General features: G+C 42.7%; 1 protein-coding gene across 1 annotated transcript; it reads right to left on the reverse strand.

Moving 5' to 3' along the window:
* Nucleotides 1-1,143: 1,143 nt before the first annotated feature.
* LOC127000465 (apolipoprotein D-like) lies at nt 1,144-10,753 on the reverse strand. Its single transcript, XM_050864186.1, has 6 exons — nt 10,684-10,753; nt 7,179-7,310; nt 6,475-6,608; nt 5,349-5,536; nt 3,405-3,541; nt 1,144-1,541 (listed from the first exon to the last, which is right to left on the reverse strand). The coding sequence occupies exons 2-5, from the start codon at nt 7,308-7,310 to the stop codon at nt 3,411-3,413; spliced, it is 585 nt and encodes a 194-aa protein (XP_050720143.1). The 5' UTR covers nt 10,684-10,753; the 3' UTR covers nt 1,144-1,541; nt 3,405-3,410.
* Between the last annotated feature and the right edge of the window lie 2,148 nt (nt 10,754-12,901).

Genomic DNA, 12,901 nt, shown 5'->3' on the forward strand with positions numbered 1-12,901 from the left:
GGGTGTGGGCGGCCCAGCAGCTGAAGGGCCTCGTTCCCACCATCACCGGCCCAGATAGCGTGGCGCGGCACCTCTCCAAGAAGGCTTCTGAAACATTCAAGGAACTCGTCCACAAGACGCCCAAGCGCTCTCCCAATAGTCTTGATGCCTCACCACCCTCAGGAGCTGCCCGCCGAGGTTAAATAGTTATAAATTTGTTTCATTAATAATCCGATACATTACCCATTACAAGTTTTTTTGAGGTTGAAAAATGTCTGTTTGTTTGTTTGTTTGTTGGGGGGTGACCTGTAAGCAGAAGGCTGTGTAAGTGGAGGATTTAGGCCCTAATGGAACAACTTCTTCAGAGCAGTTTATAGTTTTTAGTTAATAATAAGTGACATTTTTCTTATCGAAAAAGCTCTTACTGTGACATTACCATCTGTACTCCTTATAGATAAAAATGCCCATGGTTGAACTTTGTAAGTGGACGATCTAGCCTTGTACCAATCCTTGAAATGTTATTACATTTATCGGAGCATCATTTCTTAAGTAAAAGAACCAAAAGCTCATCGTCTGCATTCTTTTAAGATAAGCTGCACATGTCTAAGCACAGCTGCAGGCTGGTGATCTGTCCGTGCCTCGTGGCGTGCTTTCACTGCCGCCAGAGGGGGTGTGGGGACCAGTGCTGCCGCCCCGTTAAAGCCGCGCCGTCTTCTCTTGTCGCGGACTTGGTGGCGGCGACGGTGTTGCTGGTGGTCCTCCCTCACTCCGTGGGGCCCATCAGCGGCGGCGGGTTGGCGTGCATGGCGGTGATTGAGTCGATAAAGAACAGGATCAGCTTCCGGGTCGGCAAGTGTCCCCACTGTCGCCACCCCAAGCACGGCGGCATGACGCGGCGCTGAGGCTGCGGTTATCTGCCCCTCCCTAGCTCACCTTACTGATTGATTGATTAGTTGATTGATTAACTGGCTGATTCTTATTTGGTAAAGCTTATGTATGAAAACCTCGTAACCAACAGTTGAGATTATAACGTAAACACTTATTTTCAATCCTTTCGCCAAAACTAATACATACGTTTTAAAATACATCAAAGCGAATAAGATTTCACAAGTTATGACACCTAATGGCAACACAAAAGCATCAAGGTCCAGAAAAAAATACGAAATCTTACTTCTTTTTATTCATGTCATGTGAAAAGCATTTCAAACTTTAACCGAACAGGAATGTCCCGTGATGGCATGTCAACAACAAACACTTCATGCCATTCACGGAAACAATTTAAGTAACAGTGAGAAAGTACCCGTGTGTGCAGTTTATCCTTTGTGATTAACGCCGTCCTCAGCAACAGCTCGAACACACTGCGTCACCTCAATCACAGGAACAATGAGGGTAACAGTAAGTGTGTTCCCGTGTTTGTATCATCCACACATACTTTTACTGAACATTCTTTGTAACAACGTAACAATTACTGATTCTGCACTCGTGTTTGAAACTTATCCCCAGTGTTCCGTGGCGAGGCGAGCAGCAAGGAGGGGACGGCTGGGATGAGCGACGGCGCCAACCTGCCAAAAACAAACACATCATTCCATACACAGTAACGAGGTGTTTATACCACTCGTAACACTAAAGCGAATGCCCCCTACTTTACCTTCACCTTTAACAGTGTATGTGGCCTGTCCATCCTGCGTCTTAGCGGGGGAGAGAGGCAGAAAGGGGGATGGCAGAACGCACTTACCCCGCCAGCCTCTGTCCACGCTGCCACAGAGAGAGAACTCCCCAGTGCAGTGGTTAGCGTACTTAGCTCAAAACCAAGAGGTCCCGGGTTCGAGTCCTGGGTGGTCAGTGTCCTATCATCCGTGCCCTGAATGATGGTCTTCCACTTGCAAAAGACGAGTAACCCAAAAGTGAAAACCCAAAGCCTTCAAACCCATGATAGAACTTGTGGTTTAGTCCAGGAAGATGCAAATAGGTGAATCTCTCTCTCTCTCTCTCTCTCTCTCTCTCTCTCTCTCTCTCTCCTGGGCCTCCTGAGTGTCGTGGGTCGTAAATATCGCCCTGCGCCACGCCTTAAGCCTAGGGTATAACGCCAGGCCATTATGGGATTCAGTCTTTCCATTCAGATTATTGCTCCGTGCGTTATGTGTTCACCCACGAACCGCCGCAAAGAAATTAGTTTCGATTTATAGTTGAGTGATGCCTAAGCCCTCGGCATAAAATGGGACCTTTATTCTTTTTTCTCCCATTCAGGTTATTGTTCATTGTGATACGTGAACCCCGGAAACAAATTGAACGCCGAAATGTAATATCGTTTTTTTTTTTCGTATTTTGAAGTAAAATTTTGTTCGTGGAAGTGAATGTAGTATAAAATATGAAGGCTTAAGCGATATAAATGAAAGAACGTGGATTGTTTAGAGCGGAAATATCAGGCAAAAACTGTTTATTATATTCATGGTTTTGTGTTATATCGTGGCCTTGGAAACATATTTAACTTCTGAATATTAGAAGTTTTACGCTGAGCTAAGGTAAAGCTTCCTCGTGAAAATGAACATAACATGAGAAAAAAGGACAAGTAATAAGAAAAGGGAAAGATCATTGCACAGAATCAAAATAACAAGGGGAAAGATCACAGTGTATCAAGTTAAGTATATATCCTGAATCACGGAAAATAAAACAGGACACAAACAAATATATTCCAACTATACTATGAGAACAAAATTGCCCATGGAAGAAAATGTAAGAGATGAAGTAGTTGTGTAGTTAATGCAGATATGACAGTCGTAAATGGAGAATAGATAAGTTAATGGAGGGGAGTATATTATTGCAGCTCCATTTTATTTATTTTTTTATTGGAGGGAGCAGGGAGGGAGGCACTTATTTCCCGAGATCACCTGTTCACGAGCTTCCAAATGATATGCCTGGCTGTGTTGTATCATCCCGAGTTAAACAGATACGTTCGCACACTCACATGCACGACCACGCACGCGATCTATCATTATGGAACTGCAGGAATATTTTTTGCTCTCTTCTCTCGCTCAGTACTGGATAGGTTAGGTTGGTTAGATTGGCTTCACCAGTCTGTTCTCTCCTTTCCAATTAGCACGTGTCTCATGAAAATAAAATATGATGAACACTCTTTATTTTCGACACTAGTTCACTTTTCATGCCTCTGCTGAGTGTCTTTTTTCTTTATGTTATGAGTATTAACTTAAATGTTGCCTGGATCTTTCTACTTCTCCCTCATTACTTGCATTTTCATTTTATCTTTCTCGGCGTCTCAGGTGTTTCGAAGCTGTTGAATAGACAGCTTATAGTGTCCTCCCTCTCTACCTGATTCGACTCTCATAATAATAATAATAATAATAATAATAATAATAATAATAATAATAATAGGACCTAACGAACACACCTAGCCCTCCCACCGTTACCTGCGGCTAGACGAAGCAGGAGGTCTCTTGCTTCTTCAGGAGGCTAACGTCTATGCCGATGTGGGTGAGCGTGTCCTTCGCCGCGCGGATCACGGCGGCGCTGGGGTGGGGGCTGCGGGTCAGGATCCACGCTGTCCCTGAATGGGGGAGGGGTGATACCGTAGAGTTTATTGTTTTATAGTATTCGCTTGTCCACCTCTTTCCCTGGTAAACTTTGGAACAGCCTTTTCCTCCTCTATTTACCAAGAAACCATTGTTCTTTATAGTATTCATTCATCCACCTAGCAAACTGGTAACCCTGGTAAACTCTGGAACATCCTTTTTCTCATTTGTTTAGTTCTTTGTTGTGTTATCTCTGCCTACTCTTTCCCTCGTAAACTCTGGAACAGCCTTCTTTTTTTATCTATTAACTAAGACACCCTAGTTTTTTATGGTGTTTTCTCCGCCACCTTTTTCACTGGTAAACTCTAGAACATCCTATTTTCTCCTCTATTTACTGAGAAGCCATAGCCGTTGATAGTGTTCACTCCGCCACCTCTTTCCCTTTTAAACTCTAGAACAGCTTCCTCTTTATTGATTCCTTCCCACGACGTGAACTATCTCGAGGGGAGTACCACAAAACCTCCGGAACTGACCCTGGTTTATTTTTGGTTTCCTGTCTTCAATAGAAGGTAGGAGCTTGTCACACAGAGATGCACGTGAATATAAAGAGACTACGAGAGGACAAGCGGCCTTCGCATGGCATCTCCTGCGAGGATATGTTCAGTACTTCGTCTGCCTCCTCCTTAAAAGGTGGTTCGCGTTTATTTCCATTATTTTTTATTGTTTATAATCTGTCTTGCGTTACCGTCGAAAAATGTAGAGGTGGTGTTTGAGACTGTGCGTGTGTGTGTGTGTGTGTGTGTGTGTGTGTGTGTGTGTGTGTGTGTGTGTGTGTGTGTGTATTGTTTTCAGTCTGCCACGCGTTACCGTAGAAAAAATGTAGAGATGGTGTTAGGGACTGTGTGTGTGTGGGTATGGGTGTGTGTGTGTGTGTGGGGGGGGGGGGGGGGGAAGGTATATGATTTATGTACAGATGTGGTGAATAACACTTGCAGGAAGTGGGGCGTTGTGCCTAAACAAGTGTTCAATGGGTCGAACTTTTTTTTTTTTTTGTATGTGTGTGTGCGTGTCTTATCATTACATCTGTCTGAGTGAATTTATTTCCTATCACCTGAACTCAGTGTGTGTGTGTGTGTGTGTGTGTGTGTGTGTGTGTGTGTGTGTGTGTGTGTGTGTGTGTGTGTGTGTACGTGTCTAATTTTACGCCAAAGGGTTCAGGTTTAGCCTTCCAGACATTACCACTTTCTTTTATTACACAATTTCCCGTATTATTTTCCTCTCTCCGCCACTCCTTACTTACCTACATCTTTATCTATCAACCAGCTTATCTTCATTTATCTATCATTTAATCTCTTATTCACGTCTCTATCTATCGACTTTACATATATATCTCTCTACTTTCATATAAACAATAGTCTTTTTAACTATGAAACTCTACCTCTTCACCAGTTCATATCAGTCTATCTATCTATGTATACATCTATCACTCTTTACCAGCCTGTACTTCGATCTCTATGTATCTACCTGAATATCTTTATACCAACCTGTCCATACGAATTTATAGTTTTCTCTTTATATATATTCTCCTTAGCTCAATACATATACACCTTTCCTTATTAAACCGTCTTCCTGTATTTACCTTGCATCAGTCAACTAGTCTATCTATCGATCTATTATCTTCCCTATTCTATCTACCTTTCCCTATCTATCTCCTAAATCTTTCTGCAGAACCAGTAGCAAACACCATATTAGCTAACCGCCAAACCGTAACACCCTACCCACCATAAGAGGGATATTTTGCAGTTCACGCAAACGAAGAAAGAAGCCAAGCAGGGAACTCACGGGTATGCCCAAAGGGAGGCTTGTTGACACACGCGTACTCGAGGGTCCAGTTGTTGTAGTCCGTGGCCAGCACCTCGTAGTTGTCCTCGAACCCGATCACGCCGGGGATGGTGTAGGTGAGGCGGTTGGGCGCCTCGTAAGGCCTCTTCTGAAACACGTCCACTGTAATCTGCTTCGGCTGCTTGAGTCTGGGGACGGGATGGAGTGAGATGAGATGAGGTTAGCTTGCAGTAGCAGTAGTAGTAGTAATAGTAGTGGTAGTAGTAGTAGTAGTAGTAGTAGTAGTAGTAGTGGTAGTAGTAGTAGTAGTAGTAGTAGTTAGTAGTTGTAATAGTGGTGGTAATATAAAGAAAAAAAATAAATGCAGTTATATGTTCATGTTTTATCTGGCTATTATTTGTTCCACGCGATGAAACAGCGCACGGAAAAAAAAAGAGAAGAAAAGTTCAAATGGCTACGTTGGAGAGTACATGACATTAGTATTCACCGCAAAATGTACTGATGAATAACACCTGTGAGAGGGAGGAGGAAAGAGGACACACACACACACACACACACACACACACACACACACACAATATATATATATATATATATATATATATATATATATATATATATATATATATATATATATATATATATAACAAAACGTCCTGTATCCTTACCCGTAAAACACCTCAAGACCTAATTTGGTATTCTCAAACCCTTCCGCCTCTCACTTCAACGATTTCCAAAGGCCAAAACGAAATCAGTCTTGTTCTAGTGAGTGTTTTTACGTTTTTGGTACAGAAGAAGGGTTAAACTACCACCAAGGTCTTAAACTAGTACCCCAGGAAATGGCCCAAACTCCTGCGAAAACCGTGTTAAATATGTGTTCCTGGGCTCCTAAATGTTAAGAATATGGCCTCTGATCAGCGATGCCAGATTATCGTACCCAGGACATCGTATTTTCTGGTTTCTGACTCATGGCTATTGCAAACAAACACCAACAATTACCGATTTTAACGATATCTATAGTCAAATCTCGTTATAGGGGTGGGGATGACAGATTTTGGTTGGAAATCGGCAAATAAAAGAGGCTGAGTACGACAGGCTGGTAACGTTGGCTCTGATCCACACTTACAACACGTCGCGGAAGTCCAGCCTGACGGAGATCTTGCCCGACTTCGCGTTCCGCAGGTACGTGCCGCTCCAGCACCGCCCCACCTCCTGGTAGGCCACGAAGTACCGCTCCTGCTCGAACCACCGCCCTAGGTACTGCTCAGGGAGGAAAAGCAACAGTAAAGTACATCATATTTAAGAAGCCTACATCATATTTCACTGAACCATCTGATGTCTTTTTTTTTTTTTACAACAAAGGAGCCAGTTCAAGGGCATAAAAAAAGAAAACAAATATGAAAAAAAAGCCTGCTACTCACTGCTCCTAATAAGAGTAGATGAGTGGCAGGAAGATAGGTCAATTTCGGGAGGAGAGGTGTCCTGATGCTAAAGTCTCTGATATATCGCCAAAATATGGTAATAATGAAGAAATTGTAGCTATCCATTGGCTGAACGAGTTAAATGATAAGGCGTTCGTACATTTACTAAAAATAATCGTGTCACACAGTGTAATAATAATAATGATGATGATTGTTTAGCTCTCTTTGTAGCTGAACGAATCAAGTCTTAAGGAGTTCCTACATTCACTTAAAAAAAAAATTCATCCAGTTAGGTATTTTATTTTCTATCAGTAAATAGCTCAAGGATTTCTCTTCGTCATCCTTAATACTTATGACAGTCACCCTCAAAATCATAACCCGTGAAACAGTCCCAGTAGCGGGGCGTCACCTGGTCCCAGTCGAAGTCCTTGATGATGGGGGTCCGCGGACAGTTGCCACGGTAAAACACCTGAGCGTCCACGGCGGCAGACAGGTAAACCATCACCACCACCACCGCCACTAGACTCGTTCTGTGCGCCATCTTCAAGGGGAGAAATGTAGTAGTAGTAGCAGTAGTAGGAGTAGTAGTAGTAGTTGTAGTAATGTAACAGACGAATAGTAGGTACCTTTCCATCCTAGGATAAAGAGAGAGAGAGAGAGAGAGAGAGAGAGAGAGAGAGAGAGAGAGAGAGAGAGAGAGTTAAAATAAAGTCACACCACAACGCCTTTGAAAGTAAACAAGGAAACGAGGGACGAAAATTGTGCACATAATAAGAAAATGACGGACTTTCAAACATATGGCGCTTGATAATGTTGATGATGAAAAACAGAAAGGACTCTCTCTCTCTCTCTCTCTCTCTCTCTCTCTCTCTCTCTCTCTCTCTCTCTCCACACCATTTTTAACCTTTATCCAACTTATTTACATAGCGAGAATAAAATTGTCACCGATATCCAATAAACAAATCACTAACAACCTTAAGCACCTAAGAAAACGGGGTTCGGTCACAAAGGATTTACCCTCAAGAGCGATGACTGATATTTAAACAGTAAAAAGACAGAACAGAAAGGTAATAAAACCACAATAGAGATGACGTGAGGCTTTTACTATACAACCTTTTCCCCGGCCATATAACGGTAAGGGATGACTGGCACTTTACGGTCATCAGCGAAAGTGAGCAGGTGAGCTTGTGGTGTGGCGCGCACCTGCGGAACTAATTAGTGTCTTGTCCGTGTGTAGGGAAGGCGCGTCAGGTGTTCAGTGGCAGTGCTATGGGGGTTGTTGTTTTCCCTTGTATTATGCACGCACAAGGGAAAGTGAAGATGTGGAGTTATTTTCCTATGTGTGTGTGTGTGTGTGTGTGTGTGCTTTCGATTGTATGACTCGTTATTGTCTTCGTCATTGCTGTAGTATATTATCTTCATCATTGTGTGTGTGTGTGTGTGTGTGTGTGTGTGTGTGTGTGTGTGTGTGTGTGTGTGTGTGTGTGTGTGTGTGTGTGTGCTTTTGCCATTACGTATATCGAACAAAAAAAATAACCAGATGTCATATAAATACATCCTCATATAAATGTCTATAAAAACGATGATAATTCTCTCCCTCCCCTCAAACAGCGTGAATAAGTAAGTGAGGCGATGAACTATGTTAGCGTGTTCCGACTGTACTGTGTCTGTGTTACGTGGCTAGGGGGCGTTGTCCTCTCTATGTCCCTACGTTTACCTATTCGTGACATGTGAGGAGGTCTGTTTACGGCAGCACACAGTCAGGTGGCCCGTGACAGGTGTGCGCAAGGTTGTCACGCCATGTATGTTACGCGTCACTATAAATATGGGTGCTAAAGTTGCCGGCTTTTAATAGCTAACGAAATCGTGTTTTATGACTTTTTCTCCATTTTTTTTTCTTCCCCTTTAATCTCTAAATTCCGTTGGCTTTTAACATTTAGGTAAAAATTGTGTTGAGTGAATGATGTCCTTCCTTTTTACCTTCCTCTTTTACTTCTCCCTAAATGTACAGTCCTTATCGCAGTTAGGTAAAAATCGTGTTGAATGAATGATGTCTTTCCTTTTCACATTCCTCTTATACTTCTCCATAATTGTACAGTCCTTATCGCAGTTAGGTAAAAATCGTGTTGAATGAACGGTGTCCTTCCTTTTCACATTCCTCTTTTACTTCTCCATAATTTTACAGTCCTTTTTGCAGTTACGTAAAAAATCGCAGTGAATGAATAATGTCCTTCCCTTATCACCTTCCTCTTTTACTTCTCCCTAAATTACGGTCCTGATTGTACTCCCTTGTTGTACTGCATAATCACTTCCGCGTTTTACCGTCATGTGGCCGTGACTGTCGCATGAGGTTTTAACGCCTCTTTCCGGTACGTTAAGGAAGTTCCTCTCTTCGCCAACGCTCATCCTGCATGGGTAATTACTTTCTCGATGCATCATTATGCCTCTAGTAATATCGATACCCTTTTTTTACGGTAAATGAGTCAGGTCAAAGGTGAAGCAAAATCATAATAAAATAGTCACAATGTGCTGGTCCGTAAAAAAGAAAGAGAGAAAACAGAATAATACAAAAAACACCGCTACGTTTTTTTTTTTTTCTTTACGGTAATGGAAATGGATGGGTCAGTGACAACAAAACAAGATAATACCCAAATAAAATATCCAAAACATGCTGACCCACACAGAAGAAAAAAGGGAAAGACGCCACAAGACAGCGATAATCGGTTTCCGCTGTCGCGTCCCAGTCATACGGAACACTTTACATCATCGCGAGTACGGCGTTGCGTCATGCGGGGTGAGGTGGCTGGGACGTGAGCCTTTGATCGGCGCTTCCAGGGGGCGACCATGACATACTGGAATTAGTGTTACGATGGCGTGGTGTGCAAGAGGAGAAAGTGTACGTCAGCTTGCCGGAGTACATGAGAGGTAATCCGATGTGATGGTCAGAGGCAGGATGGATGATAGGATGGCTGTGTTTTGCTGCGGAAAATTAGCCCGTCCCTTTCTCTCTCCCTCTCTCTCTCTTTATTTTCCCCGCCGCGCGAAGGCAAGGTTGGGGAGCGGATATTGTACGAGTGGCCTTGTGCACCGCTGAAGGGAGTTATTGGTAGCAAGATCTTGATTGGTAGTGCCTTAGAGAGTGGCCCTTCGTGTCCCTCCTCAGTGACCTTACCTCGGCCAGCAGTTTCCCGTGTATTATCCCCCTTCCCTCTGTAATCACTCATGCTCCCTCATCTCTCTCTCTCTCTCTCTCTCTCTCTCTCTCTCTCTCTCTCTCTCTCTCTCTCTCTCTCTCTCTCTCTCTCTCTCTCTCTCTCTCTCTCTCTCTCTCTCTCTCTCTCTCTCTCTCTCTCTCTTACACCATGACAAAGCTTTCTTCCTTTTTATTTTCCAATACATGAACTTACGAGAGACAACCCACACGTGTACCTTTGAAATTTATGACAGACAAGTTTATCTAAATTGCACACGCACGTCCCAAGAAATTCAATTGTGTGACCTGTGTTTGAGCGTCCCAGAAAACTTGAATTATTCTAAGTTGAAATGTGAAAATGATTTATTTTTTTTATTCTGCTTTCATAAAATAACGGTAAATGAACAGAATGACCCAGTAGATAAACCCCGTAACAGAAAACCCTTTAGTCAACATCTACAGCGAACACAACACGAATAGTAAGAAGTCTCCTCTGTGTTTGAGCGTCCCAGAAAACCTGACTCACTCTAAGTTGAAATATGGAATTAATTTAACTTTTTAGTGTACTGCTTCCACAAAAAAAGATTAATAAATAGATTGACCCAGTAGATAAAACCAGATAACAGAACAACCTTTCGTAAACATCTATAGGGAACACAACACGAAAATAAATAAGCCTCGGGAGCAGACACACCTCAGAGTATGGAACACCGAATCCTACCTGGTCAGGAAGTCAGGGAAACACCTCCGTCAACCACAGCCGCGAGCCGCCTACTGTCAGGAGTCAGGACTCAGGACGCCCGACATACTGGGCGCCGCACACACACACACACACACACACACACACATACAGTCACACCCTCAGCGCCTGCCTCGGGACCCTTGGAAATCAGTAAGCTCCGTAAGTACAGGTAGTCATCAAAGTACTTACGTAAAAGTTGATTGTTTTCGCGATTTTTAAGATAGAATTTAGGTTGACTTTCATGGCTACTACATTTCAATACAGTTACGTATATTTATTCATCGAAGAAAGGGCGGGTTCGACCTTTGCATGAGATTGACTTTCACACTGTAGTACTACGATAAATTCTTTCCCAGAAGATGAGGAATTGTGAAAACGGCCCCGCCACGCCCCAGCCCTCGCCGCCTCACCCTTCCACCGCCCACGGACAATTCCTTTCCCACGCTAACAACATTTTTTTTATGATCCATTACAATATCACTGCAGACAAAGACCTTTCCTAACATCCTTCACCTCTGTTGATGGTAGTACACTCCATCCTGCTCCGGCAAATGCTTTAATTCAAACTTTCAACCTGCTGTCTTCACCCGTTGCAGCATATGACCTGCTCAAGTTAATTTATTTTTATTAATGAAATTTATCATATCTTCAACCGTTCTGTTTCCTAATCCCTAACACTGTCTTCTAATTTATATCTAACATTTTTATCTCCATTCCTCTGTGTGTGCTTTTTAGCTTTCTCTCTAGATCTTCCGTGATGCGCCAATTTTCTGAACCGTACTGCAAGTCTGTACCGGCAGGATACTACACTTATTGCACACCTTTCCCAGCAAGGAGAGTGGCAGGCTGCTCAGCTACTGAGAGCGCTCCCTCTCATGCATATTTATATTCAAGTGTTCGCCTACTACTTGTCTTTTTTTTTTCTTTTTTTTCTTTTCTTTTTTTCGTTAAACCTCAACACACTGGCTCATTTATATCAGATGAACTTACTGAACATATTAGTTGCAGTCAATAAGGTAGATTTATGAATAGTACTTTTTTTAGTATAATCCACAAGCTTCTAAATTCCCATCATTCCTTGTTCCTCACTATTTGGATCTAGATCTGGATCTGGATAATAATGCGCACGGCACCTTTCAGGAGCATAACACTCATATTTGTGTTTGCTGTTGGGGGGACGGGGGAGCCAGGTGTGCAGGGAAGGGAAGTGAATCAAGTGTAATTGTTAGTGTTGGTATGTTGTGGTGACAAGTGAGTGTGTTGAGGGAGGCTGTTCCAGTCACGTATGGAGCGTGGAAAGTATGAGTGCTTGTATGCGTCAGTGTTAGTGTGATATGTTTGGTATTTATGGATGTGTGTATTACGACCCACCTACAGTATGTGTGTGGGTCAATGTCAATGTGAGTGTTTGTGATCTTGTAGTACATAAGTGTAAGTCTGTGTGATTGTCTGCGTATGTGAAGAGGTTCCATGTTTATCTGTTGTTTGATCCGTGTTGTGATTCCAGGCGTTCGAGTGTAATTGTTTGTAATGAACCTTGCCGCCTTGGTGTTGATTTGTTCTACCCTATCAATGTTTCTGTGTGTAAGGATTCCACATCGTGGAGCAGTATTGCAGTGTTGGTCTCACAAGTATGTCATAAGCTATGTGTTTAATGTCAGGTGTGCAGTTATGTAGATTCCTCCTCAGGAACCCAGTGTTCTGCTGGCTGTGGCACTGATGTGGTCTATGTGAGTGTTGAAATTCAAGTTAGTTGAGAGGTGAACACCAGGATACTTAATTGTGTGTGCACTGATTCTAGGTCTGAATTATGGAGAGTGTAAGTGTGTTGGATGGGGGGGTGAGCTCTGGTGAATCTTAATAATTTACATTTGTCTGGTCGGGTATGCATCTGTCAGGTGTGCTCCCACCGCTGGACTCTCATAACCTCTGAGGGCGAGGCGACGCCCCCCCCCCGGAGTATGCCCTCATTGATTGATTTCTATAACCTTCTTTTTTACTAAATTATTGGTAGTTAATGCTTTTTCTTATAGTATATGAAAGCCAGGAATTCCGTAGGTCAAAAACAGCTAATGAAGTAGAGCTATATAGCTGCCTGTATAGGTTTTATTTTCGGTATCGCAGCAATTCCTCATTATCAAGACTTATAACCTCATATCATATATATATATATATATATATATATATATATATATAT

The sequence above is a fragment of the Eriocheir sinensis genome, chromosome 18 (genome assembly GCF_024679095.1).
Source record: "Eriocheir sinensis breed Jianghai 21 chromosome 18, ASM2467909v1, whole genome shotgun sequence".
In the NCBI taxonomy this organism is placed as follows: domain Eukaryota; kingdom Metazoa; phylum Arthropoda; class Malacostraca; order Decapoda; family Varunidae; genus Eriocheir; species Eriocheir sinensis.